Genomic DNA, 27,643 nt, shown 5'->3' with positions numbered 1-27,643 from the left:
GCACAATCCACTCTCAGGCCGGCCATCTGCGCACACCAGCTGCTGCAGCGTGAGGCTAAATCCTCTGCTGCCACTCCAAAGTAACACACTGTTTATTTGCTCTGCACATTTAGATTTCCTGTAAAACCATAAAGGTAAGAAGTAAAAGCTAGTTACAGTTTTATAAAAAGTAAATCGACAGAATAAAATGGATAAGGTGCAGACCATTACGATCTACTGATGAGTGAAACAAGTGAATTATGGTATTTTCTGGATCGGCTTTAATGACATTTGTTTCCTGATGAACAGAAAGAGCATTCAGAGTAAATACCAGGAAAATGAAATGATTAAAACACAACCAGAGTATGATCTTTTACTTACTACTAAATATTAGGCGAGCAGTGATTGCTATTGTAAATGAGTGAGGCTAATAAAACTGAATATTGCAGCTGTTTAAGACACAGTTTCTTCTTCCGTTTAACTTCCTTCTATAGAAATTAGAAATAAATATCGCAATAAAAATGTTCACATCAGTAGATATCGATAATTGTCACTATAAATGTCACGTTATCATTTCTTTTAGCTTTCTAGATTATTTCTTTATCCGAGTGACGGTTGTTCTTAAAGAGTCTTGGATTTAAGTTGAGCAGAAAAACTTTGAATCGCAATATATCAACTTAAGTCCAATATACACCTGGATATAATGCTTATGTAATGTGCAAGCACAGTGAGGAGGTGTGATATTGATCTAGCTCAGACAAAATCAACTGGAATGCAAAAAAACAACAACACAAGAAGTAATCATCCAATAAACAACACAAACAAACATAATTTTCATGTAACAAAACTGCCATATATATGTTTTTTTTTGCCTTTATATAATAGCTAATATAGCTTTGAGTGTTGATGCTCTGTAGGCATTTTGGAACACTATGTTGATGCTGCCATGAGACTCATTGATGCACTCTCAATTACTGGACAATTTAGTTTGTTCACGCATGTTGTAATCACTGAGTATTATGTTACATCACGTAACATTAGTATTATCAGCCCCCCCCCCCCCCTCCTTTATTTCTGGTGCAGAACAGATCGTATCAGTGATCTAAGATGACATGATGTTTGCTGAGCGGAGTTTGGTTTGGCGTCAGAGCTCAGCTCAACAGTGGGAGTCATTCATTGGCCGGACGATTACGCGACTTTAACGAGTGACTGTACTGAGGGGGGGGGGGGGGGGGGGCGACCAGGTGCTGAGTGACGCTGAGCTGACGCTGTGTGTTTGTGTGACTTGCTGCAGCTCGGAGTGATGTCACTGCCTGACGATGATGATGATGATGATGCTGCTGCTGATGTCACTGATTCTTTGCTCTATACAGAGAAGAAGGCTGTCAGGCTGTCTGGGTGTGAGTGAGCCCCCTCTAGTGGAGCTGCTGACGAGCTGCGCTGCCGAGTCCGTTTCTACCATCAGCTTTTCAAGGTGAAACCACCGTCACGGTATTTTAACACAAGCAAAAATTGACTTCACAAGCACACAACATGTGGACCAAACAGTAAAAGATTGTTTTAACTACTTTAAGACAAAACACACACATTGGTAACTAGAATTGCTAAACAAAATTCTGAAAAATTATCTCTTTTGTGATGGAGACTTCTTCTAACATGAATCCTATGACTTGCATTAATTAATAATGATTAGGATTACATTTATCCTGATAAAGCGTGATTACAAAAATCGTTCTTATTTACTGGAACCATTACAAAATCAAAACTGGACGAGTGCAAACCCTCCACCAAGTCCCAACCGTCCCTCTAAATTCAATCGAGCTGTTGCACCAAGTTGCACACACACATTCGTAGATATCAGTCCCCTAAATGTGTCAACAGGTTTTAATCAAGACCCGTGAATTATTACCTGGGAAATTGGTGTCAAACAAACCCCTCAAACAACAAAATTTGTTCCAAGTTTCATGATAACCCATTCAGTAAAAACTCATTTCAGAAACATATGAAGTAAGTGTGATGGTTCTCAGGGGCAGATGAGACACGCGCCAGCACCGACGCTACAAACAACTCATTTGATTTCTCTCTCTCCGTCTTGATGATGCATGAAACTGACAGAAAGTTCTCTGCTGCAGACGTTTATGTTCCAGCGCTGAGCGGAGACCATGTGGTGTTCAGAGCTGCTCTTCACACTGCTGTTCATCATCAAAGGTGATTGATCCCTCTTCCTCTTCCTTGTTTGAAATATTTTACCTTTTTATCACCATTAACGAGTCATGGTCATACCTCGCTCATCATTTGTGTCTGCTCTTCTCTCAGATGCCAGCTGCCAGTGGAACGTCTGGGTACCGCGGGACATCTCGGCCATGACCAACTCCTGCGTGGTCATCCCCTGCACCTTCATGTATCCGTCCGGCGTCAGGCCGTACCGCGGCATTCACGGTATCTGGTACTTCGGCCAGCCCTACCCGCAACTCTTCCCCCCGGTAGTCTTCAAAACGCGCACGGACGTCGTGCACGAGAGCTACAAGGGGCGCACCAAGCTGCTGGGCGACCTGAACCAGAGGAACTGCACTCTGCTCATCAACAACATCGGCACAGAGCACTCGGGGAGATACTACTTCCGCGCTGACCTCGGTGGAGCCAACATGTACACGTACCCAGACTTCGCTGAGCTCAAAGTTCTTGGTAGGATTAATGATCGGAGTGAAAAATACAATGTAGACGATGAATACGAATTATTAGGAGCAGTTTGTTGCCATTAGTCGAGGGACAACAAATTTTCCCTGTCATTATTTTAACACAAAGACTGAAACCCCATATTGGGCCGGCAACAATATGTTCTCACGTCATTACTTTACCTGTTAACCTGAAGATCTGATATTACTAGATGCTGCATGGTCGAGCTTGCTTTTGATTTTAATGTATTTTATTTTGTCATTTCTCCATTTAATCCTGAAAGTTCTTTGATTTGAGAAATTGTTTTATTTTTGCAGTTGAAGTTTTCAACTTAACGTAACACCACGACAATTGTTTACCTTAAACCAGTGGCTTCAAAGCTTTATTTTTGCTCCCCATGAGAACCAACATAATAAATCACCATGTGTTGCAGCAGGGGGCGCTGTTGCTCAGTACACTTACATAGTCTTGCTTTAACTTTGAGCTGCTTCTGTGTACACAAGTCAAAATTGTGATTTACAAAGACAATTCTTAGCATTACAATTTGTGTGTTTTTCTTCAAAATCCACTGATGTCTTCTTCTTCCCGTTCTCCAGATCAACCCAGCATTGACGTCCCAGAGGAGATAGTCAGCGACGAGAATCTTGAGTTGACATGTTACGCTCCTGACAACTGTCCTGAGATGGTTCCGGAGATCCAGTGGATGTACACCGACTACCTGCCCGACCCTGAGTTCTCTACCGACTACCTGGAGGAGAGCAACACGGCCGTGCTCTCCAGCACCCTCACCTTCGTCCCCAGACCCATGCACAACGGACAGCTGCTGGGCTGCAGGGTCTACTACCCCAACACCACGTTGGTCTACGAGAGGCTCGTCTCTCTGGACGTCAAGTGTAAGTTCAAAGAGTTAAAAAGGCATTTGAGTAACATATTCAAACATCTTCTCATGTGTCATGTTGCATTAGATTTAAGTTTTAAAGAAGGCTGCTGGTTTAAAAACCATGGTGCTAACACTACAGCTAGCTTTCAGGTGACAGGTATTCTACTAAGGACAGTGGCAGATCTAAAATTGAAACAAAGGGGCCAATTACCTGTCCAACATCCATTGTTTACTACCATATACTATGCAATACAAGTTAGCTTCAAACATAATCTTCATGTTTCCCTTGTATTGGGCCTTTTGTAGAAATCTGCTCAGGCTCAAGCTCTGATTTGTACATTTTCATGGACTTTGTATATTTCCAAACTGAGTGAACCATGAAGGAAATGTTGCTCTATTATTGTTCTGCACTTTGCATCAAATATATACACTGAAACATTTTAGCTCCATATTATTTAAACAAAAATACATTGCTGTTCTACTTTCACAGCCTTAATTACTTTAGCAGCAAAGATCAACTCGCGTTTAAGAACCAGTTGTTCATCGTTGTCCGGACACCAGAGTGCTCAGAGATTAAAGTGTCTACTGTTCTTACTCTGCCAGACGCTCCCCGCTCGGTGTGGGTCAACGTGTCCTCGGAGGTGATGGAGGGCAGCTCCGTGGTGCTACACTGCGAGGTGGAGAGTAACCCTGTGTCCAGGATCTCCTGGATGTTTGGAGACCAGGAGCTGTTGTGGGACACGGCGTCCAACATCTCGCTCTCCCTGGATGATTTGACGCCAGCACAGGAGGGAATCTACACCTGCGTAGGTGACAACGGCTATGGGATGATGAATACCTCACTGTACCTGGCTGTCAAGTGTGAGTGTCCCTCTTCATTTATGCTTACAGTGCACAGTTAGTATATATTAAGGAATCTGTATTTCATTCTGGAGTTCGTAGTTCATCCTGTCACTCCATTATCAATTCAGTTCATCCTGGACTGGGACTGGAACAATTCAGGAGTTTAGATAATGATTAAAATGTAACTGGATTTTTCCAATCACCCACAATTAAGGAATAGTCCAGAGAAAATAATTTTGTTTTTAGAGTCATGAGGAAGTCCATTAGCCCTTACAAAATTTATTTGAACTATGTGAACGACGAAGAGATATTTCCCAGATCTAAAAACCTTTTATGTTTTTTACATTTTGCTGCAGACCCTCCACGTGAGCCCGTGGTGAACGACTCTATGATTGTGAGTGAGGGCACCACACTGGCCCTGCACTGCAGCACCCAGGGCAGCCCGGCCCCGACCCTCACCTGGCTGAAAGACGGACAACTGGTGGGCACCATCACCGCTGACGAGCTGTCCGTGCTGGAGATCGCGAAGATCTCACCGCAGGGAGACGGACAGTACCGCTGCCTGGCCGAGAACGAGCACGGCCGAGCCAGCAGCTCCTTTAACATCACTGTTGAGTGTGAGTGCTGCAGGTCACTGTATTTGATCCAATAGTTGTGTAAATGTAGGACAAAGTGAATCATATGAAAATATTAGGGGCACAGTGAGTTTAAAGGTTCAGTGTGTAGAATTTATTGACATCTAGTGGTGAGGTTGCATGTTGCAACTGAATACCCCTCACCTCACCCTCCCCGTCAACATGTGGTAGCCTTCAGTTTTCATGAAAACTCAAAAGGTATTTAGTTTGTCCAGTTTGGGCCACTGTAAAAAACATGGCGGCCTCCATAGAGAGGACCCGCTAGTGATGTACTTATAAAGCATTTAAATATAAACTCATTCTAGGGTACACCAACTCGTACAATTAAGAATACAAATTACGATGATTATACACTAGCCAATGTCTACCAATAGATCCTTTTCCCCTAAATCGTAAAAACTGAACCTGCAAATGTTAATGCACTGCCTCTGACAGATGCCCCCGTCCTGCTGGAGGAGTCAAAGTGCACAGTGGTGAGGGAGGGTGTCCAGTGCGTCTGCATAGCCACGGGAAACCCAGAGCCCACCATCGAGTTCTACCTGCCCGACCTGAACATCACCATCAACGAAACCGACGGCCGGTTCAACTTCTACACGCACACGGACGGACACACCTCCACGGGCATGATCAAGCTGCGGGAGAAAGGAGAGCGGGTGGACAACGGCGGCCCGGCCGTCAACGTCCACTGCGGCTTCTACAACTCGTACGGAAGAGAGAGTGTACTTCTGGAGCTGCAGCAGGAGAGTGAGTAGACGTGTCTCATCTGGGAATGGTTGGATCATTGGTACAGACAAGGTAGAGGAGTCTGGCTGTCAGGAGACAGAGTAACTGTGTGAATGGACATGGAAATATGTAATGGACTCTTGCCTCTGTGGCAGCGACAGCCAGTGGCCGGACTGAATTGTGTCCATCTTTTTAACAAAGCCCTAATTTTCGATGTTGTTCACCCTTATTTTCAGAAAAGTACATGATGGCAGTTATAGTTGGGACCATCGGAGGAGTAGCGGTCATAGCCTTCATCATTGCAGCAGTGAGATACGTTGGCCACAACAACAAGAAGTGAGTATTAACTAATTTAGAGGCCAGTGCGAGGCAGAAACGTAATGTTCCTCACTAAGCATTCTGAATTCCAAGGAAACACTTAAGCCTTGTCATCCATTCTAAAACACATTCGTGCACATTTTATTTGAGTGTATGTGGGACGCGACAACCATTTCTCCAGAGCAATTTTTAAGTCCCAAGTGAAATGATCCACATTGGGTTAGCAAGCTGGACTAACCTTACATTTTGCAGGCCCGATTCCCAGCCGCTGACACTGCTTCTGAATCATTGACCCGCTACGCTCAGTACAACCCAGGTAGCCCTCATAACCAAAGTGCTTTATTTAGGCCTCAAGGCAAATTTGGACCCCCAAATTTAAAAGCCTAACTGGAAAAATCACCCCTGAAGTGGGTGTGAGCTCAGCAACTAAACCCATAAAATAACCACGTCACTCACAGCCACAGGTGGCCTCCAACATAACCTCACACAGCTTGTTGTTTTAAAATGGATGCCCAGGCTTGGCGTGTCGCCCTGCGTTCGTGGCAGTCGAGGCCGAGTCTGATTATGTGACTCCGTCCCCCAGAGAGAATGGCAACCCTAGACAGGAAGTGGTCCTGGAGAACCCAGCGTTGTACTACAGCGCAGTCAAGAAGGACAAACAAAATCTGAGGAAGAAAGTGGTGAGACATGCCGATGTCAATTAATAATGATTCTAATGGAGGATGGGTTGGATGACCATTCTCAGGTGGTGTGGGGTTGTATTTCTGTGCATTCATACACAACCCCATTTTGACCTCTGAAAACAAGGTCGCAGGAGGAATCCCTCTGACAAGCAGCCTCGTAGCTGCATCATGACCTTTCCAAACACTGTTTTCTCCTGCTTTCATTGCTTCTCTGCGTTTCTCTGTCTGTTTCTCTCTCCCCTAACTCCTGCACAGCTTAAGACAGAGCTGTTGGGCTCAAAGTTTAACTCCATTCTAGAGGAGACTACGGTAAGGTTCCCAAACAAGTCCCCATTAAAGGCACAAGTGACCGACGCATCTCGTCGCATGTCAGCTTCTCCGCTCTGTACACTGCCATTTGTCTCCAAAACTGCCTTCTGCATGGCTGCCTCATCGCTAACACAAACTGCCAAACTAACAGGAAACATCTCAGTCTCCTCGCCAGTATGTCGACCAGTAACCACTAACATCTTTCCTGTCTGGTGTCTGTCGCACTCTTCTGTCATGTGAGGTGTCGCTGGCACCTCGCCTGTAATTTGCGCCGCTGATCGGTCCTTCTGTCTGCAGGGAGAAGACGGGGATTATCAACCTGTGGGCTCTATGGCAGGACTGGAGAAACAAGAGCTGAATTATGCCGCTCTGGAGTTTATCGGAGCCAGGCCCAGGGAGGGGGCCTCAGGGAGGGGGGATGACGGCAGCAACTACACGGAAATAAAAGCCAAATGAATCGCGATCCTTCCCTGATCCCTCGGCTATGCGAGACGCAGTGGCAACCCTGTATCACACACACCCCCTGCCCCATAATAACTCCCCCCCCCCAGCCTCTTCTACTGGATCTCCCCCTGCATATGACAACTCCTCGGTTCTCCAGATTAGTCAGAGATCACCTGATGCCAGTACTCCCCACTCACGCTGCCCCTCTCCAGTGGGATGCCCCTTCAAATGCCACGATTTGGGAAAAAACTTTTACTTTTCGGGTCAGAGCAGGACCCATTGGACGATGTAAAATAAATAGTGTAAATTTCCAGCTTCAGTTGTAACAGAAGTGGCCATGTTTTTGTTGCTTTCTCCCTCCTCATTGTGATCGTTGATGTTCCTGTCAAATGACGGCCGTCCGGGTGCTTGCCTCCATTTCACAATTTGCTCTATGTGTGTCTCCTGTAACTGTCACTGTGTCTGCTGCCAGTCGAAGCATCGGGGGAAGGAGTAACCGAGCTCTTTGTTCTCTCATCTGTACGTGTCCATCTGACCGAGCGCGAACCCGTCTCCTCTCTTTCCTTCGGTTGCTTACATCCCGAGAAGATAACCGAGTGAAGCGGGAGACGGAAACGCGTCTGGGAATCTTTGTTTTTACATAATTGTATTTAATGTGTGCTGTGACTCAGAAGCCTCTCTTAATAAATGAAAGACGAAAATGCCACCTTTCAATTTTGATAACAAGTGGCAAGGTTTTTGTTAATCTAATTCAAACACTGTCCGGTTCGGAAATATGTCACAGCTTTTTTTTCTTTTTCAGCATCCATCTGTAGAATGTGTAAAACAAATATTTTGAGTTTTTCCTATTCCGTGGCCAACGTAAAATGTCTGTCTCACCTTATGCTTCATCTCCCTGAGGCTCTTATATTGGTCTATCTGGAAAAAACAGACCTAAAGCACATCAAACTTGCACGTGAGTGGCCAAGGTGTTATCTCTTGTAGACAATGTGTGTGTGTGCGTGTGTGTGTATGTGTGTATGCCTGTGTATATTCATATTGTGCTGAAAGACCAGAGGACACTGATCTCTGAGGTCTTTGGGAAATTCGAGCGTCACTTCACTTTGACGAGCGGATGCTTATTTCTCACAGGGCTGCATCAGATGTTTGAATGACAAAGAGTGACGCTGACTAGCCAGCTGGTTGTGCTATTCAACGACATTTGATCAGCCCACGACGTCATGTCAAAGTTCAGTAATATTCTAACTCGATAACAACGGTGTCGAAAATATAATAATATGTTTGTTGATAAGGAAGAAAAGATGCATGTATGTACAGTAAATTAGTTCTAATTTAAGTATTGAACTGGGATGAGAAGCCAGTGTGGAAAATTAAAAACCACACATCATTCAACCAGTGACTGAACACTGACTTGATACAAGCTTATAGAACAGAGCAGTACCCAGCCTCTAACGGAGAGCTGGGGGCGGGGGGGTGGTGGGCTTTTCTATCAAGGGTCATGGTAATTTGTATTACATATTTCGAGGGGCAGACTAAATTATCGGACACGTGTATCACATGAACCCCTCTAAGGCAAAAGGTGAAAGTGCCTAGGCGAAAGGTCTGACGTCAGATGGTAGTGATGATGATGATGATGATGATGATGATGATGATGATGATGATGATGCTGCTCAAAGCTGGTTTTAGACAAAACAACGTGCTCTCACAACAAATCGTCATGTCTGGTTCCCCCTCCTTCGAGGTCAAACGGGTCCCTTTGTTTTCAATCAAACCACATTTCACACAGTCATAGGGACCAGTTCCCTAAATGGCCTGGATTTCCCTTTGTTGGTGAACATTTCATTATTTAAATGCTCTACGTCAATGTTTAAGAAAGAGGGAAAAACAATCCTCGATTCGCCCCCAAATCCGGATCCTTACCAAAAATTCATGAATATGAGAGTAGGTATTAGGTAATGAGTAGTTTTTGTGTAACCCTGCTAACAAACAAACAAACAAACAAACCCAGATGTAACTTAACCTCCTTGACAGAAGAAATAATCGATGACGACGACGCCTCAGACAGATAATAAGGATATAAGTATATAGGATACTCTCTATCTGATATAAAACCAGTCAAACAGGTTCTCTGTGCATGTAAAAAACATCCAGTGTCAACCAGCTATTTTAATTCATATTAAGCTTTTATAAGACAGTATTCTGTCGAGGGTTTCAGATACAGGATAAACATTGGCTAGCATTCTTAAACTGCCTGTATGCACAAAGACCATAACCTGTTCCTGTCTCTAAAGCACCCCATGAGGGGATTTTACTTTTGTTTTTTCATTTTCTGAATCTTAGAAATATCAAACAAGTCTTACCTAATCTTTTGGCAGTGTGTTGTAAAGCTGATTTGTATGTAATATAATTTATGGTGATCATAATTATTATTATTGTTGTTATTATTATGGAGAGTTTTTTTTCTACATATGTGATTGACACAATAATTCAGGTCAGGGTTTAGCAATTTCTGCAAATTAGCAAAGTTAATGACGGTAGAATTTCTCCAATGATGTACTTTGCTTGCTCTTTTCGTTTTAAATGGCTCTTTCACACCTCGGGCAAATTCATCTGTTTTCAGTTCCATGCAAACATAAATAAAGGTAAAACAACACAAAATGGAAACAGCTCATTATTGTTTGAGAACAAACGGTGAAGTGTCTGTTTGTCTTGTTGTGCCACATTACACAATAGTGGAACCGTGACACACTTTTCCCCTCTTTGGTTTCACTTTGGTAAAATGAGCAACACAGAAAGATATTAATAATATTAATGACCAACCCTCCCAAACAAGGCTTGGCAAGGTTTGTTCTTGATTTACTGATGTTACAGTGTTTTATTGGTAACAAAACATTTTTAAGAAGTAGTTAATTTAGAGTCTGGTGAATATTGGTCCAAATAATAATACACATTGACTATTATATTTTGGAAAACTTGTCCAGAGATCAGTCCAAAAGACTGTAAAATCATTCAAAAAACAACAAGGGAGGAAATGCTTAAAGCACAGAGTTTCTGTTCAGTTTTAAAGATAGGTTTCATTCAGTATTTAAAGCACAGTCACAGAATATATCACATTATGAAAAAAGTGCATGCACTGGTTTGTTGGTTTCTCAAGAAGTTAAGTCAACACATTCCCCTTTTTTGTAAAATGTCACATTTTATTGAGTTATTCAGAGATAACGGTGGAAATTGGGAAACTGTGTAAAAGCCTGTCTATGCGTAAAGGAAAACGTTTCTCGGCAGTGACTTCCTTAAACTGTTGGGTTTCATAATTTGGGGTGGAGACGGAAAAGCAACAAGAGGAGAAGTCACTTCAGAGTAGAAACAGAGAGAGAGGGAGACAGAAAGGTAAAGCACAACATTTAACTAATGCTTGACTTATATATATGATTTGAACTGAAAATGTTTATTTAACAGTCTTTTCCACATTCCTGTCTTTACTGGTGTATTGAAGGTGTGAGACTTTGCTGGAGAAAGAGTGAGGATGTAGTGTTAAATATAAACTGTACAGTTAATGGTTCACAGTTAGACAGGGGTCGTGAAACATGGCAAAAAGTTGAGACATTTACAGATATAAATCGATTCAGAACTGCTGCTGCTTCTCGTATTATAGCGACTCAAGGAAAATCTGAACATGCATTATCCTTTTTTCAGATGATATCAAAACTGTCCTCTGGTTCCGTTTCTGTATTTTCTGTGTCAGGTTCGTTGGAGGAAGAAGAAGAAGAAGAGACGAACTTTCATAGAATCAGGATGTTTGTTCTCATCTGGGCGACTCTGCTTTTCTCTGTGAGAGTCAGCGATACTGAGACAGGTGTTCACTTTTTAATTTATTCATATGCCAACTTTATAGTTATGAAGAAAATAGATGGAAATAGTTTGCCATTAAAATATTTGCTACAATCAAGGTTTTAATTTGGGATTAGGATTTCAACAATACATTTGTTTTCCAAAGTATTATACATTGATTATTGGAATTCCACTGTGTCGTGTTTGCTGACATCATTTCATATATATATATATATATAAAACTGTGTAAAACTGACAGATTCACATGTTCAATTTTTTTTCCGAAGCTGCCTTTCTTCTTTTTTTTGGTATATTTTAAAAGTGTAAATAATCTCTCTCCCTGTTTTTCTCTTAATGTTTGCATTAACAGGTTCTTCAGTGTGGGGGAAAACGAGTTGTCCTTTGACGGATTACTGTAACACTCTAGTTGAAGGAAACATAACAGCTGAGGCCGGACTCTGTGTCGTGATACCATGCTCCTTCACTGTTCCTAAGAATATCCACATCTCACATATAGTTTGGTTTAAATGTGAACCGACTAAAGGGAGATGTGGTGATGGAGACATGATTTTCAACAGTAGCACCTCCAGCGATAAGGTTCAGTCGGAGTTTAAAGGACGAGTGTCACTGCTGGAGTCTGATGTGAGCAAGAAAAACTGCAGCATCATCGTCAATGACCTGAAGGAGTCGGACTCTGGAGCATATCAACACAGAGTTGAAGCTTCATGGAGTAAAGATTCATATACATTCCCCCAAAGAGCAACTGTCTCTGTTAAAGGTATGAACCATTCTGCTGTATGACATATTTGGTGTTTGGGGCAATAGGCTGAAAATAAACATGAACAACACTTCTCCATTTCCTTCCATGGTACAAAATACGTGTGATGCCACGTTGCACTTTTGGTGTCAAAGTTTGCACAGTAGAGATGTAGTGATGTAGAGTGATGTCAAAGTCCCGTCAGTACATGGGCTCAACCGATTGTAGGACCAATTAAGATGTTTCATCCTGTTACAGAGGCTAACATCAAAAAACGTATTAGAACCAAACTTTGTGAAGAATTTGCACTTTGACAAACATCAGTGTGATATGAACTCCCGGAAATGAAAGAAACAATTGTTGCGAAAAGTTAATTTGAGGTGAAGTTTGAGTTTTTGATCCATGTCCCATTTACTAACATGGAGGTGGCAGGGTTAATGACCTGAACTGCTGCCAACCACCAGAGGGTGATAACAGGAATTTGGCTTCACTTTAGTGGAGCCGTCATGTCGTCCATCTTTATTCACAGTCTATGGGTGGGACCTAAAGCAATTTTGGCGATTGTTTAGATGATGCAGTTTATCGTTGCCTCATTTAAAAAAAAGTGAATGAAGTGAATGATGACGTTCTCATCTGACTCCATTTATGAACTGGTCTCCCATCAGGTCTGAGTCAGAGGCCCGAAGTGATGATTCCCCCTCTGACGGATGGTGAGCAGACCACACTGACCTGCACTGCTCCTGGTCTCTGCTCTGGATCTGAACCTACATTCACCTGGAGGTGGCGAGGAAGAGGAGAGAGCGACGCTGACCTCACAGGAAACATCACGCCCTTCAAAACTGAGAATGTGACTGAGTTCGCCAAGAGACGCAGCTCGACTCTGTCCTTCTCCCCTTCAGCTGAACATCACAGAGCCAACATCACCTGCACGGTCCTCTTCCAAGGGAACGTGAGCACAGAGGAGACAGCAACTCTCAGTGTGAGCTGTGAGTAGAAACTACTTCATTTCTGATGGCTGAATTTACAAATGGAAACATTGTGCTTCAACCATATTATATGACTGTGCAACGTGTGTTTTTGTATCTTAGATGTCAGAATAACCAAGAATGCAAGTGTTAGTGAGGGCAAGACTCTGAATCTGACGTGCGAGGTTGAGGGATTGCTTCCATCGCGGATCACGTGGACTAAAGTTTCTGATCAAAGCATCAGAAATGGAACAGGAACAACTCCGCAGGAAACCAAGCTCAATGACTCAGCTCAGCTCACAGAAGAAAGAGGAACTGCAACTCTCTCTCTCTCTAATGTCACAGCAGCGGAAGCTGGACAGTACGTTTGCACAGTGATACACATGAACAGAATCTTGAAGGGAAATGTCACCGTAACAGTAATCTGTAAGTACAACAACAACATATAATAATAATATTAATAATAACCGTATCAGTATAGCACCTTTCAAAACAGCTGTTACAAGGTCAATAATGCGAAAACATCCAAGACAAGAAGCAAATTAAAACGATGCTGATTGAAAGACAACAAATTAAATAATCTAAAATTAAATAACAGCAGATACAATTTTACAAAATTATTAAAATTTGCAGTGTAGAATGTAGTGACATCTAGTGGCGAAGTTACATGTTGCAGCTGAACACTCCCTCACCTCACCCCCCCCCCCTTTCAAACAAGAAAGAGAACCTGTGGTAAAGTGTGATAAAGTTTTCATTTGACTTTATCATTCACTTTATCAGTATACAACTTGGCACAGAGAATGATCTGATATAGTCTGAAATCACTCATCTCTTAATATAGATATCAAGAATATTCATATAGACCCTGTAGTTTCAGAGATATACTTTATTCATTTAGGGCATGTAATCTTTGAGCAGGTGCTTTTGCAAAAGTAAAGACAAGTATTGAGATAGAAGGATGAAAGAAACACAAGAAAGAGCAAAAAAGTGTTTTTTAAGTTGTCAGATAATTAAGTAATAAGTTTAGAGCAGAAAACGTTTTTTAATACGCTGACAAATTCCCCCTGAATAACCTCCACAGCTTTATGAAATTCATCAGGCGCTAGCACCCCCCAGTGGTAGCATTCAAAAGTAAACTGGGGCGAACCACGTGCATTCTCTCTCTCTCTCTCTCTCTCTCTCTCTCTCTCTCTCTCTCTCTCTCTCTCTCTCTCTCTCTCTCTCTCTCTCTCGTATCTGTCTGCCTGTCTATCCATATTTTATTTGTCTTATTTCCGTATCTGTGTACCGCCTCTTTTTCTCATCATTATTTAAATCGTTTTATGTTTTTGTTTTTCCTCACAGACATGAGAGATCCAGTCATCACTGGAACCTTCAGTGTGAAGGAGGGAGCTGATCTGAATCTGACCTGCAGAGGGAACAGTTTCCCTCCCTCTGTTGTAGCGTGGACTGAATTTGACTCCAGCACAAACCCGCCCAAAGGAAAGGTCCTGAAGAATGGCTCATCCACACTCATCATACATAATGTGACTGCAGAACAATCAGGACGTTACATCTGCACAGCACAACATGGAAACAGGACCACGACTAAAACTGCTGACGTGATGGTGACTTGTAAGTGGGCCGCCCTGATGTTTATGAAAAGGAAGATAAGGTTCATCAGCGTTTTGTTCTCACGTTGCTTGTGTGCTCACAGGGGGTCCCAAGATCTTAAACAGCTCTAACTGTGTGGTCCAGTCGGGGGACCTGACCTGTGTGTGCATCAGTGAGGGGTTTCCTCTACCCACCATCAGATGGCCGCTACTGGAGGACCAGACTGCGCACTCAGTCATTACCACCGTGTCAAACTACGCTGTGAACAGTACCGTCATCGTGAAAGGCCGAAATGACAGCTCTGTCCAGTGTGTCAGCGGCAACACAAATGGGGAAGCAAAACAGAATATCACCAAACGAATAAAGTCATCTGAACATGCCGGTAAATTCAACTTCTGCTACTTTAGATCGCTGCCTGAGCACACAACTTCTGTTCCAACTATTTACTATTGTTCAGAAATACATCCGCATGTTTTTCTTTGTTTCCTTCTGATTGCAGATGGACCCACAGAATTAATTGAAAGATGGGGGCCAATCATGGTTGCCTTTTTGATCGGTGTTCTTCTGTCAGCCGTCGTTTTCTGTTTGGCAAAAATATGCAACAGGTATTCATCCCATTCATTTATTTCCATATTTTGTTTGTGGATAATATTCATATATATATACTTATCCAAATTTTGAATGGTTTTCTCTTCCAGAAAGAAACAGAAGAGCCCTGATAATCGGCATGAGACTATGGAAATGGTGACTAATCCTGAGGATCCACTGGTATTTATATTCTTTTATCTATTGCACTATAAAAGGTACATTCATTTAACATGAGTTTTCTTCAGAATTGTTCCAGGCAGAGGCGGATCTAGGTTTTCTCTGAATTAAGGAACCAAACTGCACACACTCAGATGTGAATCCTGAATAAAAAAATAAAAAAACCTTATCTCTATGTTAGGGAAAGTAAAATATGACTGGATCCGCCTCCTGATCCGTACCAAACTTTAAAGCAGTGCTTCCCTTACCTTAGTTTTATGGTAAACTGTGCAGTTGTTTTTATCTAATCCACTGAACTGAAACCTCTTTGACCGAGGTAATGAAATAACTCAAGTTGTAGCAAAGAAGAATAGAGGATGGTTGTGACCCAATGAAAGTACTTTAATGTAAATAACACAGAAATAGAAACGTCATGCAAGAGCAGACTTTGGATTCCTGCTGCCAAGTAAGTCCTATAATTGACGTTGTACCTGACAGGTACATAACGGACAAGCAGCAAAAGATGCCCAGACCCGCGGCCGAAAGAGAGCTGAGGCTGGATCTGTGGCAGCAGGGTCAAGATCCCCGAAACTCGACAGTGGGCCAAAAGACGGGGAGTACGCCAGCATCGATTTCTCACTGCTGAAAAGCAAGCGCCCCAGGGATGCAGCAATGAAACCAGAGACCACTGAGACGGATTATGCTGAAATCAAAAAAAAAGTAAAAGAGGAAAGAGAAGATGGTGGTGCAGAGGAAGGTGAGGTGTTGGAGGAGGCCGGGAGAGAGGAGGAGGAGGCGGATGAGACAAATCATTTTGTCCCAGAGGAGGAGGAAGCGGAGGAGACAAATCATTTTGTCCCAGAGGAGGAGGAAGCGGGGGACATGGCAGTGTACTCCAATGTAAAGGATTTAAGGGCTGAGATATAAGGATTTAGATTTTTTGGAGGCGCTTGAGGATACAGTGCTCTAATTGGATGTCAAGAAGGATGGATACGAGATTCACAGCAAATTCAGCCTGTGATAAACAGACAAGACACAGAACACCTCTTTACCCAGAGGGGCATCTGCATCCGTTCAACTAGAGGTGGACTGGAAGTTGGGCAGAATATGCTTATCCAAGTGTTATTGTGCTTTAGTGTCTAAGCTTTGTAGAAACATGCAGGCGCTAGATGTGCAGTATGCAAATGTGGGACTTTGTGACGTGTGATGTGACATCACGGTGAAGTGGAAGTATCAGCCGGACTACCGACGAGGTGTTTCAGGTGTTGGTTCTCATGACTATAGCCGCGGTTACAGCTGAGCAGGAAGCCTCTGGGTAAAAGTGGCGACACACGCTCGGAGAGGTTGACCAATCACAAAGGAGTGGACGTTTTGGGAGGCGGGCTTAGAGCTTTGGCTTTTGTGGATGGGCCAAGTATTTATCTGTTGTTGATAATAAATATCTGCATTTTTTAAGATTTCCTTTGTAATTTTGTCATAATGTTCCGTTGTGGTGAATTAACTCTGGTGATTCCTCAACTTATTATGTTAGCATGCTGACATTAGATCTCCAGCACATCACGTTTCCAGAGCTGCTAGTTAATGTCTTGTTTCATTTTCATTTTGAGTGTCTGCAGCAAAGAAACTCTAAAAATAAACGTGTAGAATCTTTTTCAAGTCCACAGGTCAGTTGAAAGATAGATCCCTGTTTGAAGTTTCAGTATAAGTCGTCTATGGAGCTCAGTCTTTGTACAATATAATTGATCTGCACATCTTTCTCTTCTTACAAATAATCTTCATTTTAACTGCTTTTCAGAAAGGGTCAGATTTATTGAAAAGATAAACAGCAAACCTATAGAAATCTAATTCTATAGCTAAAAAAAGTAGCATTTTCAATTGCAGTAGTTTTCAAAATATTTTTTCACTTCTATTTTGTGGGTATTTTCCAGATCACTGCAATGTCTTTTAATCAACACATTCTAACTGCTTTTCTGAAGCAGTAAAATTAAACTGGTAAATGGTGAACACAGAAAAAAAAGAAACTGATTAAATGTCAGAGCTCTTAAATGTTGATGCTCTTCTTCTTCTTCTTCCTCTTCTACTTCCCTTTGAAAAATGTGCTGCAGGAACTAGACTCAGAGTGAGAAGTGTCTTTTTTTAAATTGAACAGAAAACACATTAGATAATGTCTGAGTCTAAACCTTTGAGTTGTCAACCGAGCCCTTAACTTATATGCTACAATAGCAACAGGCGCTGTAAGAAGTATTTATTATTCAGGCATTTATTAACTGATAAGCACAGTCACAGTGCATCGCTAATGCAATAGTTACATCTTGTGTCTTGAAATGTGTGAAAAGGAAGTAAATACAGTGATGTCACGTTTGCATAATAAAGCATTTAAGTTCATGAACCTTTGTACTTCTACAGTTATAAACTGGCACTGCAGATATCAAACTGTAATATAGACCGAGCACATCGCTCCATGTACGTATTGTGTCTGAATACACTACTATGGTTAGGCAGTAGAAGAGATGACATCTTCAAGTATCTTGAAGTATCTTAAAGCTTTTTAAATAGTAATGGTTCTTCATTTTTCAAAGTCCCATCCCTTTAAAGTCATCAACATTTCATGTTAGAGGGTTTGAAGCTGCACATGTGATTAAAATAAGCAATGTGACTCTCTCGGACTAACGACTGAGGAAGTGATGGCAGCAGAGCATAGAGAAACTTCCTGGAAACTTGTTGTACTGTGAAGAGGGGAGAAGTAAGAGAGGAAGAGAGAGTCAGAGCTCAGATCACCTAAAACAGAAGAGACACAAAGAGGTAACGCTCTACATTTACCTTTCTTTTAAAGAATTCTTTCAAATTGTTAACTAATGCTTTCTCTCTTTTCTACAGACAATGTAATCACATGATTTTTGTGGTATTATTATGTCTGTGCAATCCTTTGGGAAAGTTTAGGACTGAGGGAAGTTTTATCCCAAAGTTAAATTTTATTTTAAAAATACTAAATCATTATTTAATCAGAAAATGATTGAAACAAAATAGAAATATCCCGGAGACTCAGAGCTCTGAAGAAGAGCTGTTGAGTTTATCTATAAATATTTACAGTAGGTCTCAACCTTAACATTTAATGATTTGGTGCTTAAATGTCAACTAAATTTAATACATATTATTTTAGATCATTCATTTGTTTTTTGCCATGGATTTTGGGAAGGACTTTGTCACCTTGTTTAAATAAGTGCTATACAAAATTATAATACAAAGTTATTATTATTATTTTTATAAATATCACATTTAAAGATGCACCTGCTACCCATGCAACATCCTGTATTCAAATCAATGCAGCTAAATCTAGTTTCTAATCCGGTTTCATCATGTGAACTTTTTATATTTTTGCTGTGAGCTGCTGTAGCACTAATCCTCTGGAGAGACCGACCACCTCGAGCTCTGGATCATGATGTTACTTCTCATCTTGGCGTCTCTGTTCTTGTCTGTGAGCAGCAGCCCTACAGGTAAAGGTTGTAACTTCCAACATTTATCTTCTGAAGAGTATAATGTAAATATTTTCCAAAACAAATTAGATTTTTATTTTTTATTTTTGATAGTTAAAATGAGGATGATCATATTTTCATCATTAGGAGGAGGTGGTGTTTTTAAGAATGATTTAAATTGTGTGTACGTGATATGAAATTTATTTTCTTACATATTAGACTCTGTGATCATAATCGTTTTTTAAATAAAAATCTCTTAAACTCACTGAGACATTTGAAAGGTTCTCAGCCTCTAACTGGATGAAGGCAGGGTTTATGAACTATACTGCAACAAGCCACCAGGGGGCGATTAAGATGCTTTGGCTTCACTTATTGGGAGCTGCCATGTCAACAATATATGATATGCGACCTGATCTGAGTGTTGAAGGTTTCTGTCCATAATTCGCTCACAACACTAATCAAACATGAACTGACAACAACCAGGAGCTGACAAATGTCCGCGGCACAAAAAACGTATTTACCTTCCAGGAAGGTAACACTTCGGCTCCTTCTCCAGACTGTCGCATGGTCCAAAAATTGTTCATGGGAGCTTCAGCCGAGTGCAGACATTTCTCATCTTCTTGGTTTCCTATACCCACCGTCACATGGCCACTGTTGAAAAACTACATTGTGCACTCAGGCAATTCCACGCCGGTGACCGAGACAAACAATCCGTCCACCGAGCCGACTGTAGGAAACCAGACTAGCACTGTGGCCGAGGGTGCAAAGAACAGCAGCAGCCCAACCACGCCAACTGTAGAAAACCAGACTGACACTCTGACCATATGTGACAGCTTCGACAGAGCAGATCACACTTTCTTAGGTGAGTGACACTTTTAGAATCTAATTGTGTGGATTTTGTGTTTTCACGAAGAGACGACACTAATTAATTTGAGTTACTTTTCGCCTTTGTTTTATTCCAGATCTACTCAAAGGATTGTGGTGCATTGTTCAGAAGCCACGAGTCATCATTGCATTTGTGACTGGGGTTCTTCTTTCAGCAACCATCTGCTGTTTGGCTAGAACATGCCACAGGTTCAACTTTGAACTTCCTTTTACTTCAGTTAGAGTTTTTTTGTTTTTTGACATTCATGCCTTTTATTTCTATATCAAAATAAAGTTGGACCATAAAGGATAGTTTTATTATTTTAGCATGTTTAAGCATATTTACTGCGCATCATAAACACTAGAGACAAAATCATGTCTGCTATCAGCTTTTTTATTGTTATAACATTGTTCATCAAACATAGATTTTAAAACCAATCTGAACCTGCCAATGCATTGTATTGAATCATTGCCTGCTTTAAGCCACTATAAAGGACTGCTGTGTTGAAAACAAAATATAGGATATAATGAAGTTTATTCATATTTTGATCTGAACTATTCACATCCTAAGTTTAAGCCTTTTAGACATCTGTTTTAAGAACAAAACAGTTTAGTTATTTGTTTACATTTTTCACTGTTTGATTACATTTTTCTCCAGAAAAAAGAGGAGATCTGAAAATTTGGCTGAGAACATGGAGATGGTGACCACTGAAGCAGGTGCACTGGTATGTTTATGATTCATTTGTAACCCAGCGTTTTAAGATACATTACTAAAATGATATTCAATGATATTTAGGCTCATCATTTTAATTTGAGCTATTGATTGAAAAGATTTAGATGCTCTAATGTTCCGGAAACACATCACTCTCCTCATTTTGTCCTTTGCTGCAGTTCCTCTTTACAGCCTCTGTCTGGAACACTTTTAGCTCCTGTCTCTTTAAGACCCTCCTCTCTGATTGGCCGGCTGGCACATGCTGTTGTGATTGGTCAACTGCTTCCAGCCCCTTGCACAATATGTCAACCTCAACTCTTGCTTAATAGGCTTTTGGGCCATTTGATATATATAATGATTGATGATGGGACAGGTTGTTGATCGCCCCCTGGTGGCTGGCTGCACTATGTGTGATATATAGCAAATTATTGATTAATTATTACATCATAAATGACAGATCGATGATGGCCAAGCAGTGGAATTCAACGACTGTAATCATGACCAGGCTGCTGAGGCTGCTGGGACATCAGCGCCTGATGGAGACCAGGAATTCAAAGAGGTGGAGTACTCTGACATCATGTTCTGCGCGTCACAGTGCAGTCTCACAGAGGCCAGGGACGCTCAAGACCCCACAGAGACAGAGTACGCTGAAATTAAGAAAGGCGCACCGGAGGAGAGACAAGACGATGGGGGCGAGGGAGGTGAAGTGTTGGAGGACAACAGGGAGGGGGAGGAGGAGATGGTAGAGGAAGAGATGGAGACGGGACTGAGTGTGTCAGCAGGGGAGGAAGGTGAGGAAGGTGAGGTGGTTTCTAAAGTGACTTAAAGTAGAGAACGAGAGGAAGCCGGGGGGCAATACAGATGGCAAAGACTGATTTATCGAAAGGCTAATAGAAAACAGCCAAAATAGGATTTTTCACACACATTTATACCAAAGGTCAGGGTTAAACTTTAAAATATCAAACCTCAATGATATTTCTTCTAGGGTTTGATGATGAACATTGTAGGTTTTTAAGACATACATTTTATTGTTATTACTTCTTGGTGTACTGAAAGTGAACGTGTAGTTACTATGAAGACACTCATGTAGCTTATTCACCTGGATTGTTTTTGTTCATATGTTTTTATTGTACAACCGTGTTCATGGGAAAGTTGTCTGTTTCTGAAACATACTGTAAATATCTGCTGATGGCCAGTGCGCTTCATGCTTCATAATGTCAGTATGTGAATTCAACGCAAACTGAAATTCATTGATTTCTCACCACTTGAGCCTTTTCCCTTCTCTATGCTCCTTAGAAGTAGATGAATTTGTTCATGAAATTCCTTCTCTGATAAAAGATCTTCATAAATTCAGCTGAATGATTTTAAAATGTGGAACTTTCTTGTCTTTTATTGGTAATACTCATACTAACATATCTGTGCCCCAGTGTTTACCGGTCTCTCATTTAAAATGACATGTATCCTTTGTTCTCAATCGTACTCTGGTCACACCGCTTCAGTGCGCTTTAAATTACAGATGTCGCAATTGTGGTCCAGTACAGTAGGAAATCGTGAGAACAGGAAGTTTCCCACCATACAAGTATTAACCAACTCTGCTGACAACTGTTCCTTCAGACAAGTGCAATATGCAACTACAGATGTGGTTTGTAAGAGGTGCTGAAAAAAAAAAAAAAACACGATGAAAGCAGATACTTTGCAATTTCAAGCATTTTTTATACACTTATATAAACTTATTTTCTTTGACCATTATAACTTAACCTTCAGATTTTGGATTAGACCATTCTACAGATCACTGATTGTTGGGTTCGTCCGGTCTTGCAGAGTTTGTGGATAATTGCAACATTTATAGAGACGAGCATCTGCACATGGAAGATAAACTGGGTGTGTTTTTCTTTGTGCAACTGACACAAACTTCCCCTTTTCTAAATGTTTAAATAATTTCATATTCATTAAAGTGGTACACAAAAACAAAACAATTTTTTTTCCTGTTCCCTAATTTGTCAGTCCCTGAAGGTCATACAGTGTGATGGTATAGATCCGTGGTCACCAACCTTTTCGAGCCCAAGATCCTTTTTTAATTCCAAACATAAACCCACAAAAGGAGAGTCATATTTACATTTTTTTGCAATTTCTGTTAAAGGCTGAATGTACAAGAAATTAAAATACACAGAGAGAGGCCGCTGTGCAACTTTTTCTATTCAATGCAAAATATACAAATTAATATCAATTCATATTTGCAATGCACAATATGTAGCTTCTCAGTTCCACATCATGTTCTGAAGAGAAGCTGCTTCTGAAACACAATCTTTTTTACATATAGGCTTTGATTTTAATATCGCCATAAATATGATTATTGCCTTGTATGAAAGAAGTCCCTTGCACTCAAATAAATACCAGTACTACACAGTATAAAGACGTACATCTTCTGCTCCAGCAAATATTTCACAATAAAAAAACCTTTTTTAAGCAAGGGAAGGGATTCCTAAAAACAGAAACGCTGGGGTGCTTTTATTTTGAAAAGGCATACCGAAAGTGTAGCAACCACTTATTTGGGACATGAATTCATCAGATAAACATTAAAACCCAGGTAAGATCATTTTCTCTGTTTATTCTGCTGTGAACCACAATGTTGATCTGTTTATTACACAAATGTATTTACCAACACACTCCGAGTACATTTCAAAGTAAAAGCACTCCAGTGTTTCACTTTTTGAATCCTCTTTTTGGTTCCAACGGGGCTTTGGTTGTTATCGACAGACTGAAAGCTGCGCCTCTTCATACCGTAGAGTCCTCACATTTACGTTAGTGCATAAACCAACTTGTTGGCGCGACGACAGCCAACTGCAGTAAAGTGAGCCGTCATCTGGGAAGCCAGCCGACACTCGAGTTTTTGTTGCGCGTCTACTAGGGTGTCATACGGTAAAGTGGTACAGCTAGTCGGAGCGCCTAAAAAGAACGAAAAGACAGCTATATTTTAGTTATAGTCTCTCATTTGATTTTTTTTTTTTATCTTCATGACGTATCTGCTCATGTAAATTATGTATTTTTACTGCAAATTGAAGGGCAAGCCTTTAAAAAAGGACCACTGTATTCGTAATGTTACCATATTTGGATGCTGATTAAAAATATTCCTTGAGAGGTTATAAGTTACGGCAGTGAAGACTGGGAGATCGACGGGTAGATCGCGATCGAGGGGTGGGCGACCAATGATACCAATTCATAACTGTCTGATGAGAGGAGCAACAGAACTCAGCGTGTAATGTCTCTGCATGAAAAGGAAGAGGAGCCTGATGTTCAGAACTTCTCAGGGACCCTGAATAGGGCCCTGGGGAACAGTGGTGGTCAAATCTAGTCACAAATCTTTAATAGGTGAACATGGAAGCTCTGTGCAGCTGCTTCTGAAGCTGTGTGATCAACCAATCTTCCTGTGCATCTTTCTTTCTTTCTTTCTTTCTTTCTCTCTGCTTTGGGAGGTCAGACGATGTCTGCACAAACGGGGCCGGACTTTCTCAGAAGTTTGTCTTTCAAGTATGAACTATCAAGCCGGAGATTCTTTGGTCAGACGCATTCACAAGAACACAATTCCCCATTGAGTTTCTGGGGAAATCTGCAGAGTTAAGCGCATGTCAGAAAGCAGCTGTGGAGGAGGCAGGGCTTATGACATGTTTACTGCAGCCAGCCACCAGGGGGCAATGTAGCAGCTTCACAGTAAAAACAAGGAGTCACTCCATCATGATGTGACAGTTATTTCCAGTGATATTTCTTCGTTTAATAAAAACATTTATCATGAGTGAACCAGAGTGTATAAAGAAAATCCTCCCTATCTTTTTGTTTTTGAAATTCACGTCATGGTCTTCTGCTGTGTGAGAGGAGGTGACGATTAAAGTGACTGGAACACAGGTGTCAGGTGGTTTGTGGGTCACAGAGAGTAAAACCACTTTCTTTAACAACATTAATATTACTCTGTTCCTCTTTATTCTACCTTTTTAAAATATCTGCAGGGAAACAAAAAATTCACAACAGCTTTCATAGTAAATTAAAATAAAACTTTAATTTCGCTGATTGTGGTATCGAGGTGTGGTTTTACTGAGACAACAATAACTTATTATGGTCTTAATTTAATAAAATCAAAAATAAATGTTGCTTTAACACGAATGATGCTTCAATAAAAAACAAAATGTATAATTATAATTTTTATTTAGGTGTTATTTTGTTTCGTTCTTGAAGGCTTATGCATGGAAGCCAGTAGCTTTACATTCACACAGAGTGCGCATGGATGTGCTCAAGGTGATTGTTGGATTAAGGAGCTGAAAGGATTATCATGTTCCACTGGCTGGACGAACACCTTAAATAGATCAACACGACGTCTTCAGTGCTTCGAAGCTGCAGAAGAACCAGCATCAGCCGACTGGGAACACAGATTTCATCCAGAGGGTTTCTTCTACCTCACACTGTGTAGGTGAGTGTGTGCAGTGTTGAATTGGAATACTGACTGACAGCTCTGCATATTCACTGTTTAAGTTTAGGATGAATTAAATGGACATTATCTTGTGATGCATTTCTTTTAATGGGCCGTGTAAAGTTTAGATTTACGTGAGTAAAATAATAAAAAAAATAAACTGAAGTATTAGATGATGTAAAAATCCCATTACTATATCCTGAATTTAAACTCTTGAGTATCCAAAGTAAAGTAAAAGTAAATTCTGCAGTGGTACCTTCTGTAAAGTAATTTAGTGGATATGGAGCTAATCAATATACTTCAGATGAAGGTATTTATCTGGTTCATGTCTCCTGAGACATGCGAATGGTCATAAGTTGTAGAGAAGACGTGTAATTATAAAACAAGTATATTTACATGTTTGCTTTCCACCACTAACAGTACTGCTTTAGAATAAAATATTAATATATTATTATTATTTAACTATTTGCAGAAGTTTAGGTTTCCTCTAAGTTAATGCTTTATCATTACTACTGCAAAGACACCTGTTTTATCTACTGTTACCAGAGCCAGTTGTAAACGTGCCTGTTTGATTTGCCACAGCAACTAAAGGCCGACTGTGGGACTCAGTCCACAGAACTGTTGATGGTCCCAGTCGCCTCTGCTGCAGAGCACTGGTCGCCTGTTTATTCAAAGTTTATCAGCTTATTATTGAATGTGTTGTGTGTCTAAATCACGACAATTTCCACACTGCACTTCCTTGGGCCCTTAACAATGCACATGTCACGTGTGAAGCCGATAAGATGAACGCTTCTCCAGATATGAAAGTCACAGAACAACAGACTAAACAGATAGAGAAAGATTAGTGGAATTAGTCGATAGATGATAGATAGTATCCATCATATCTGTTCTTTATCAAAGGACCTGTTGTGACTCTCCTAATAATTCACTTTGTCTCTGCAGAAATGGCTGATGTTTGCAAAGGCCTGAGTTTCCTTGAAACACTGAAAGAATCCATAGACAGCAATAAGTTGTCAGATGTCAGGGACACGGTTGAAGATCTCTTGATCAGTAGGATCAACTTGGCTGTGGTGGGAAACCGCGGTGATGGAAAAGACTCCTGCTTCAACTCCCTCCGTGGCCTCGGACCTGGGGATGAGGGGGCGGCTCCTGCTTCAACCCCGGTGGCCTCAGAGGACGTTGCAGGCTACCCTGACCCTAAACACCCTGACTTTCGCCTGTGGGACCTGCCGCCTGTGCCCGACACCTCCCCATTCGAACCTGAGGGATACATGGATAGAGTTAAATTCCCCCGCTACAACGCTGTCTTCATGGCATTCACACATACGCCCCATCCCAACAGTGTGCAGGTGTTCTTGGAAGCCCGCTCACTGCAGAGACAAACGGTGTACTGGGTTCTCTTAGCTTCAGTGGGAGATCCAGAAAAGAGCCTTGAAGAGAAGAGGAAAGCCAGTCTGGAAACACTGAGGTCACAAGGTGTGACGCAGCCTAAAGTCTACGTGGTCAGACCCTCCACCCTGGAGAAGTCTGACTTCCCTGGTCTGTTGGACGACTTGGGCAAAGACCTTCCAGAGATCCGAGCCCAAGCCCTTCTCTTGGCTCTCCCGACACTCACCTCAGCCCTGGTCACCCAGAAAAAGGAGGCCTTCAAAGCTCTGGTATGGGCCGCTGCATCGCTATCTGGTGGGATGTCTGCCGTTCCCATCCCCCTTGTGGCTTCTATGGTGGACTCAAGTGTAGCGGTGCGGATCCTGACGAAAGCTCAGTTATCTCTGTGCCTGGATGACAAATCAGTCGAGCGACTGGCCCGACAGCGAGGCGTGGAACCCCAGAGACTTAAAGGGCTGCGGACCTGTGCGCTGTCAGGGGAGGTTACCAAAGGGGAAGTGAAGCGGCGGCTTGCGACAGCAGAACAGGACTTGGCCACAGTGTCGTCAAAGCTGGTGGAGATGGCCATGCCCAGACACGCCCGTTATGCCAGCCGCTCCTTCACCGCCATGCTGCAAGCTCTGAACGGCGCCATTGATGAAATGGCGGCCGATGCCGAGAAGATCGTGGCTGCAGCTCTCGGGGAGGGAGAGTGAAATGCTTTTCTCTGTGTGTGATGCTTCCTGTTTACGTGTTGTTCACCTGCACTTTTATGTTTATTCAACTCTCCACAAACCCTTTTGATACATTTTCACATTGTTAGATGATGTTTTAAATAGAGACACTGTAAATACTATGTGAGTATAAATTCTCCAAATAAATATGTAGTACTGAATACTGCTCTGTGCCGAATTCAATACAAACAAAAACAAAAAGAGGAAGTGGGAGGAAGTGCATCTTCGTGCAGATACTGTGAGAAGCTAACAAAACTATAACCTTAGTCAGAACACCTACAAGAAGCTGTGTTCTAGCTTGCATGATAAGTGATGCAATTTTTTCTTAGCATCCCCTTTCAAAGTGTGAACAGTTCCTTTTTCTGTAAAGTCTCATTCTCGGAATGAGGCTGTCCATGACAGACTGATACCAGTAGGTTCTCTGAGGATCAGGAGAGACCCGATTCCCAATTTAACAATGTTTACTTTGACAAACGCACAGAAGTAATGTGAATGTTTTACAGTCTTTGGCATTTTAGAACCCTTTGAGATGTCATTAGGATTAGAAGGGGGTGGAGCAGATCATCGAACAGGAAAACCCCCCGGGTCTAGACACTGGTGCTGGTTCATCAGTCAATCTTTTGTTTTGGATGGGCCATACATTTTGATAGGGAAAA

General features: G+C 41.6%; 4 protein-coding genes across 10 annotated transcripts; all 4 read left to right on the top strand.

The window, feature by feature from the left end:
- Window positions 1-1,350: 1,350 nt before the first annotated feature.
- Window positions 1,351-9,416, top strand: LOC133965069 (myelin-associated glycoprotein-like). Of its 4 annotated transcripts, XM_062399460.1 has the most exons (11): window positions 1,351-1,453; window positions 2,112-2,187; window positions 2,296-2,664; window positions 3,252-3,548; window positions 4,139-4,396; window positions 4,735-4,995; window positions 5,449-5,757; window positions 5,973-6,072; window positions 6,638-6,734; window positions 6,993-7,046; window positions 7,344-9,416. In XM_062399460.1, the coding sequence occupies exons 2-11, from the start codon at window positions 2,142-2,144 to the stop codon at window positions 7,500-7,502; spliced, it is 1,950 nt and encodes a 649-aa protein (XP_062255444.1). In that variant the 5' UTR covers window positions 1,351-1,453; window positions 2,112-2,141; the 3' UTR covers window positions 7,503-9,416. The 4 variants fall into 4 exon arrangements, with proteins under 4 accessions (XP_062255444.1, XP_062255445.1, XP_062255447.1 ...); XM_062399461.1 differs by lacking the exon at window positions 6,993-7,046; XM_062399463.1 differs by lacking the exon at window positions 6,638-6,734 and having other exon boundaries at window positions 7,344-7,485.
- A 1,404-nt stretch (window positions 9,417-10,820) lies between these two features.
- Window positions 10,821-17,762, top strand: LOC133965068 (sialic acid-binding Ig-like lectin 10). The gene is made up of 10 exons (XM_062399457.1): window positions 10,821-10,877; window positions 11,233-11,343; window positions 11,689-12,096; window positions 12,741-13,061; window positions 13,164-13,466; window positions 14,385-14,654; window positions 14,737-15,015; window positions 15,133-15,238; window positions 15,332-15,401; window positions 15,876-17,762. Exons 2-10 carry the CDS (start codon window positions 11,283-11,285, stop codon window positions 16,302-16,304), a joined length of 2,247 nt encoding a protein of 748 aa, XP_062255441.1. The 5' UTR covers window positions 10,821-10,877; window positions 11,233-11,282; the 3' UTR covers window positions 16,305-17,762.
- A 378-nt stretch (window positions 17,763-18,140) lies between these two features.
- Window positions 18,141-21,775, top strand: LOC133965620 (uncharacterized). Of its 3 annotated transcripts, none has more exons than XM_062400277.1 (6): window positions 18,141-18,179; window positions 18,772-18,871; window positions 19,530-19,712; window positions 19,813-19,924; window positions 20,373-20,439; window positions 20,884-21,775. In XM_062400277.1, exons 2-6 carry the CDS (start codon window positions 18,814-18,816, stop codon window positions 21,250-21,252), a joined length of 789 nt encoding a protein of 262 aa, XP_062256261.1. In that variant the 5' UTR covers window positions 18,141-18,179; window positions 18,772-18,813; the 3' UTR covers window positions 21,253-21,775. The 3 variants fall into 3 exon arrangements, with proteins under 3 accessions (XP_062256261.1, XP_062256260.1, XP_062256259.1); XM_062400276.1 differs by having other exon boundaries at window positions 18,142-18,179; window positions 18,763-18,871; XM_062400275.1 differs by lacking the exon at window positions 18,141-18,179 and having other exon boundaries at window positions 18,275-18,871.
- Window positions 21,776-24,705: 2,930 nt separating this feature from the next.
- Window positions 24,706-27,628, top strand: irgq2 (immunity-related GTPase family, q2). Of its 2 annotated transcripts, none has more exons than XM_062400274.1 (2): window positions 24,706-24,881; window positions 25,828-27,628. In XM_062400274.1, the coding sequence occupies exon 2, from the start codon at window positions 25,830-25,832 to the stop codon at window positions 26,967-26,969; it is 1,140 nt and encodes a 379-aa protein (XP_062256258.1). In that variant the 5' UTR covers window positions 24,706-24,881; window positions 25,828-25,829; the 3' UTR covers window positions 26,970-27,628. The 2 variants fall into 2 exon arrangements, with proteins under 2 accessions (XP_062256258.1, XP_062256257.1); XM_062400273.1 differs by having other exon boundaries at window positions 24,707-24,885.
- Window positions 27,629-27,643: the final 15 nt, after the last annotated feature.

This window comes from Platichthys flesus, chromosome 11 (assembly GCF_949316205.1).
Source record: "Platichthys flesus chromosome 11, fPlaFle2.1, whole genome shotgun sequence".
NCBI lineage: Eukaryota > Metazoa > Chordata > Actinopteri > Pleuronectiformes > Pleuronectidae > Platichthys > Platichthys flesus.
The sequence above is the reverse complement of the archived record's forward strand: the minus strand, read 5'-3'. Positions and strand labels throughout refer to the sequence as shown.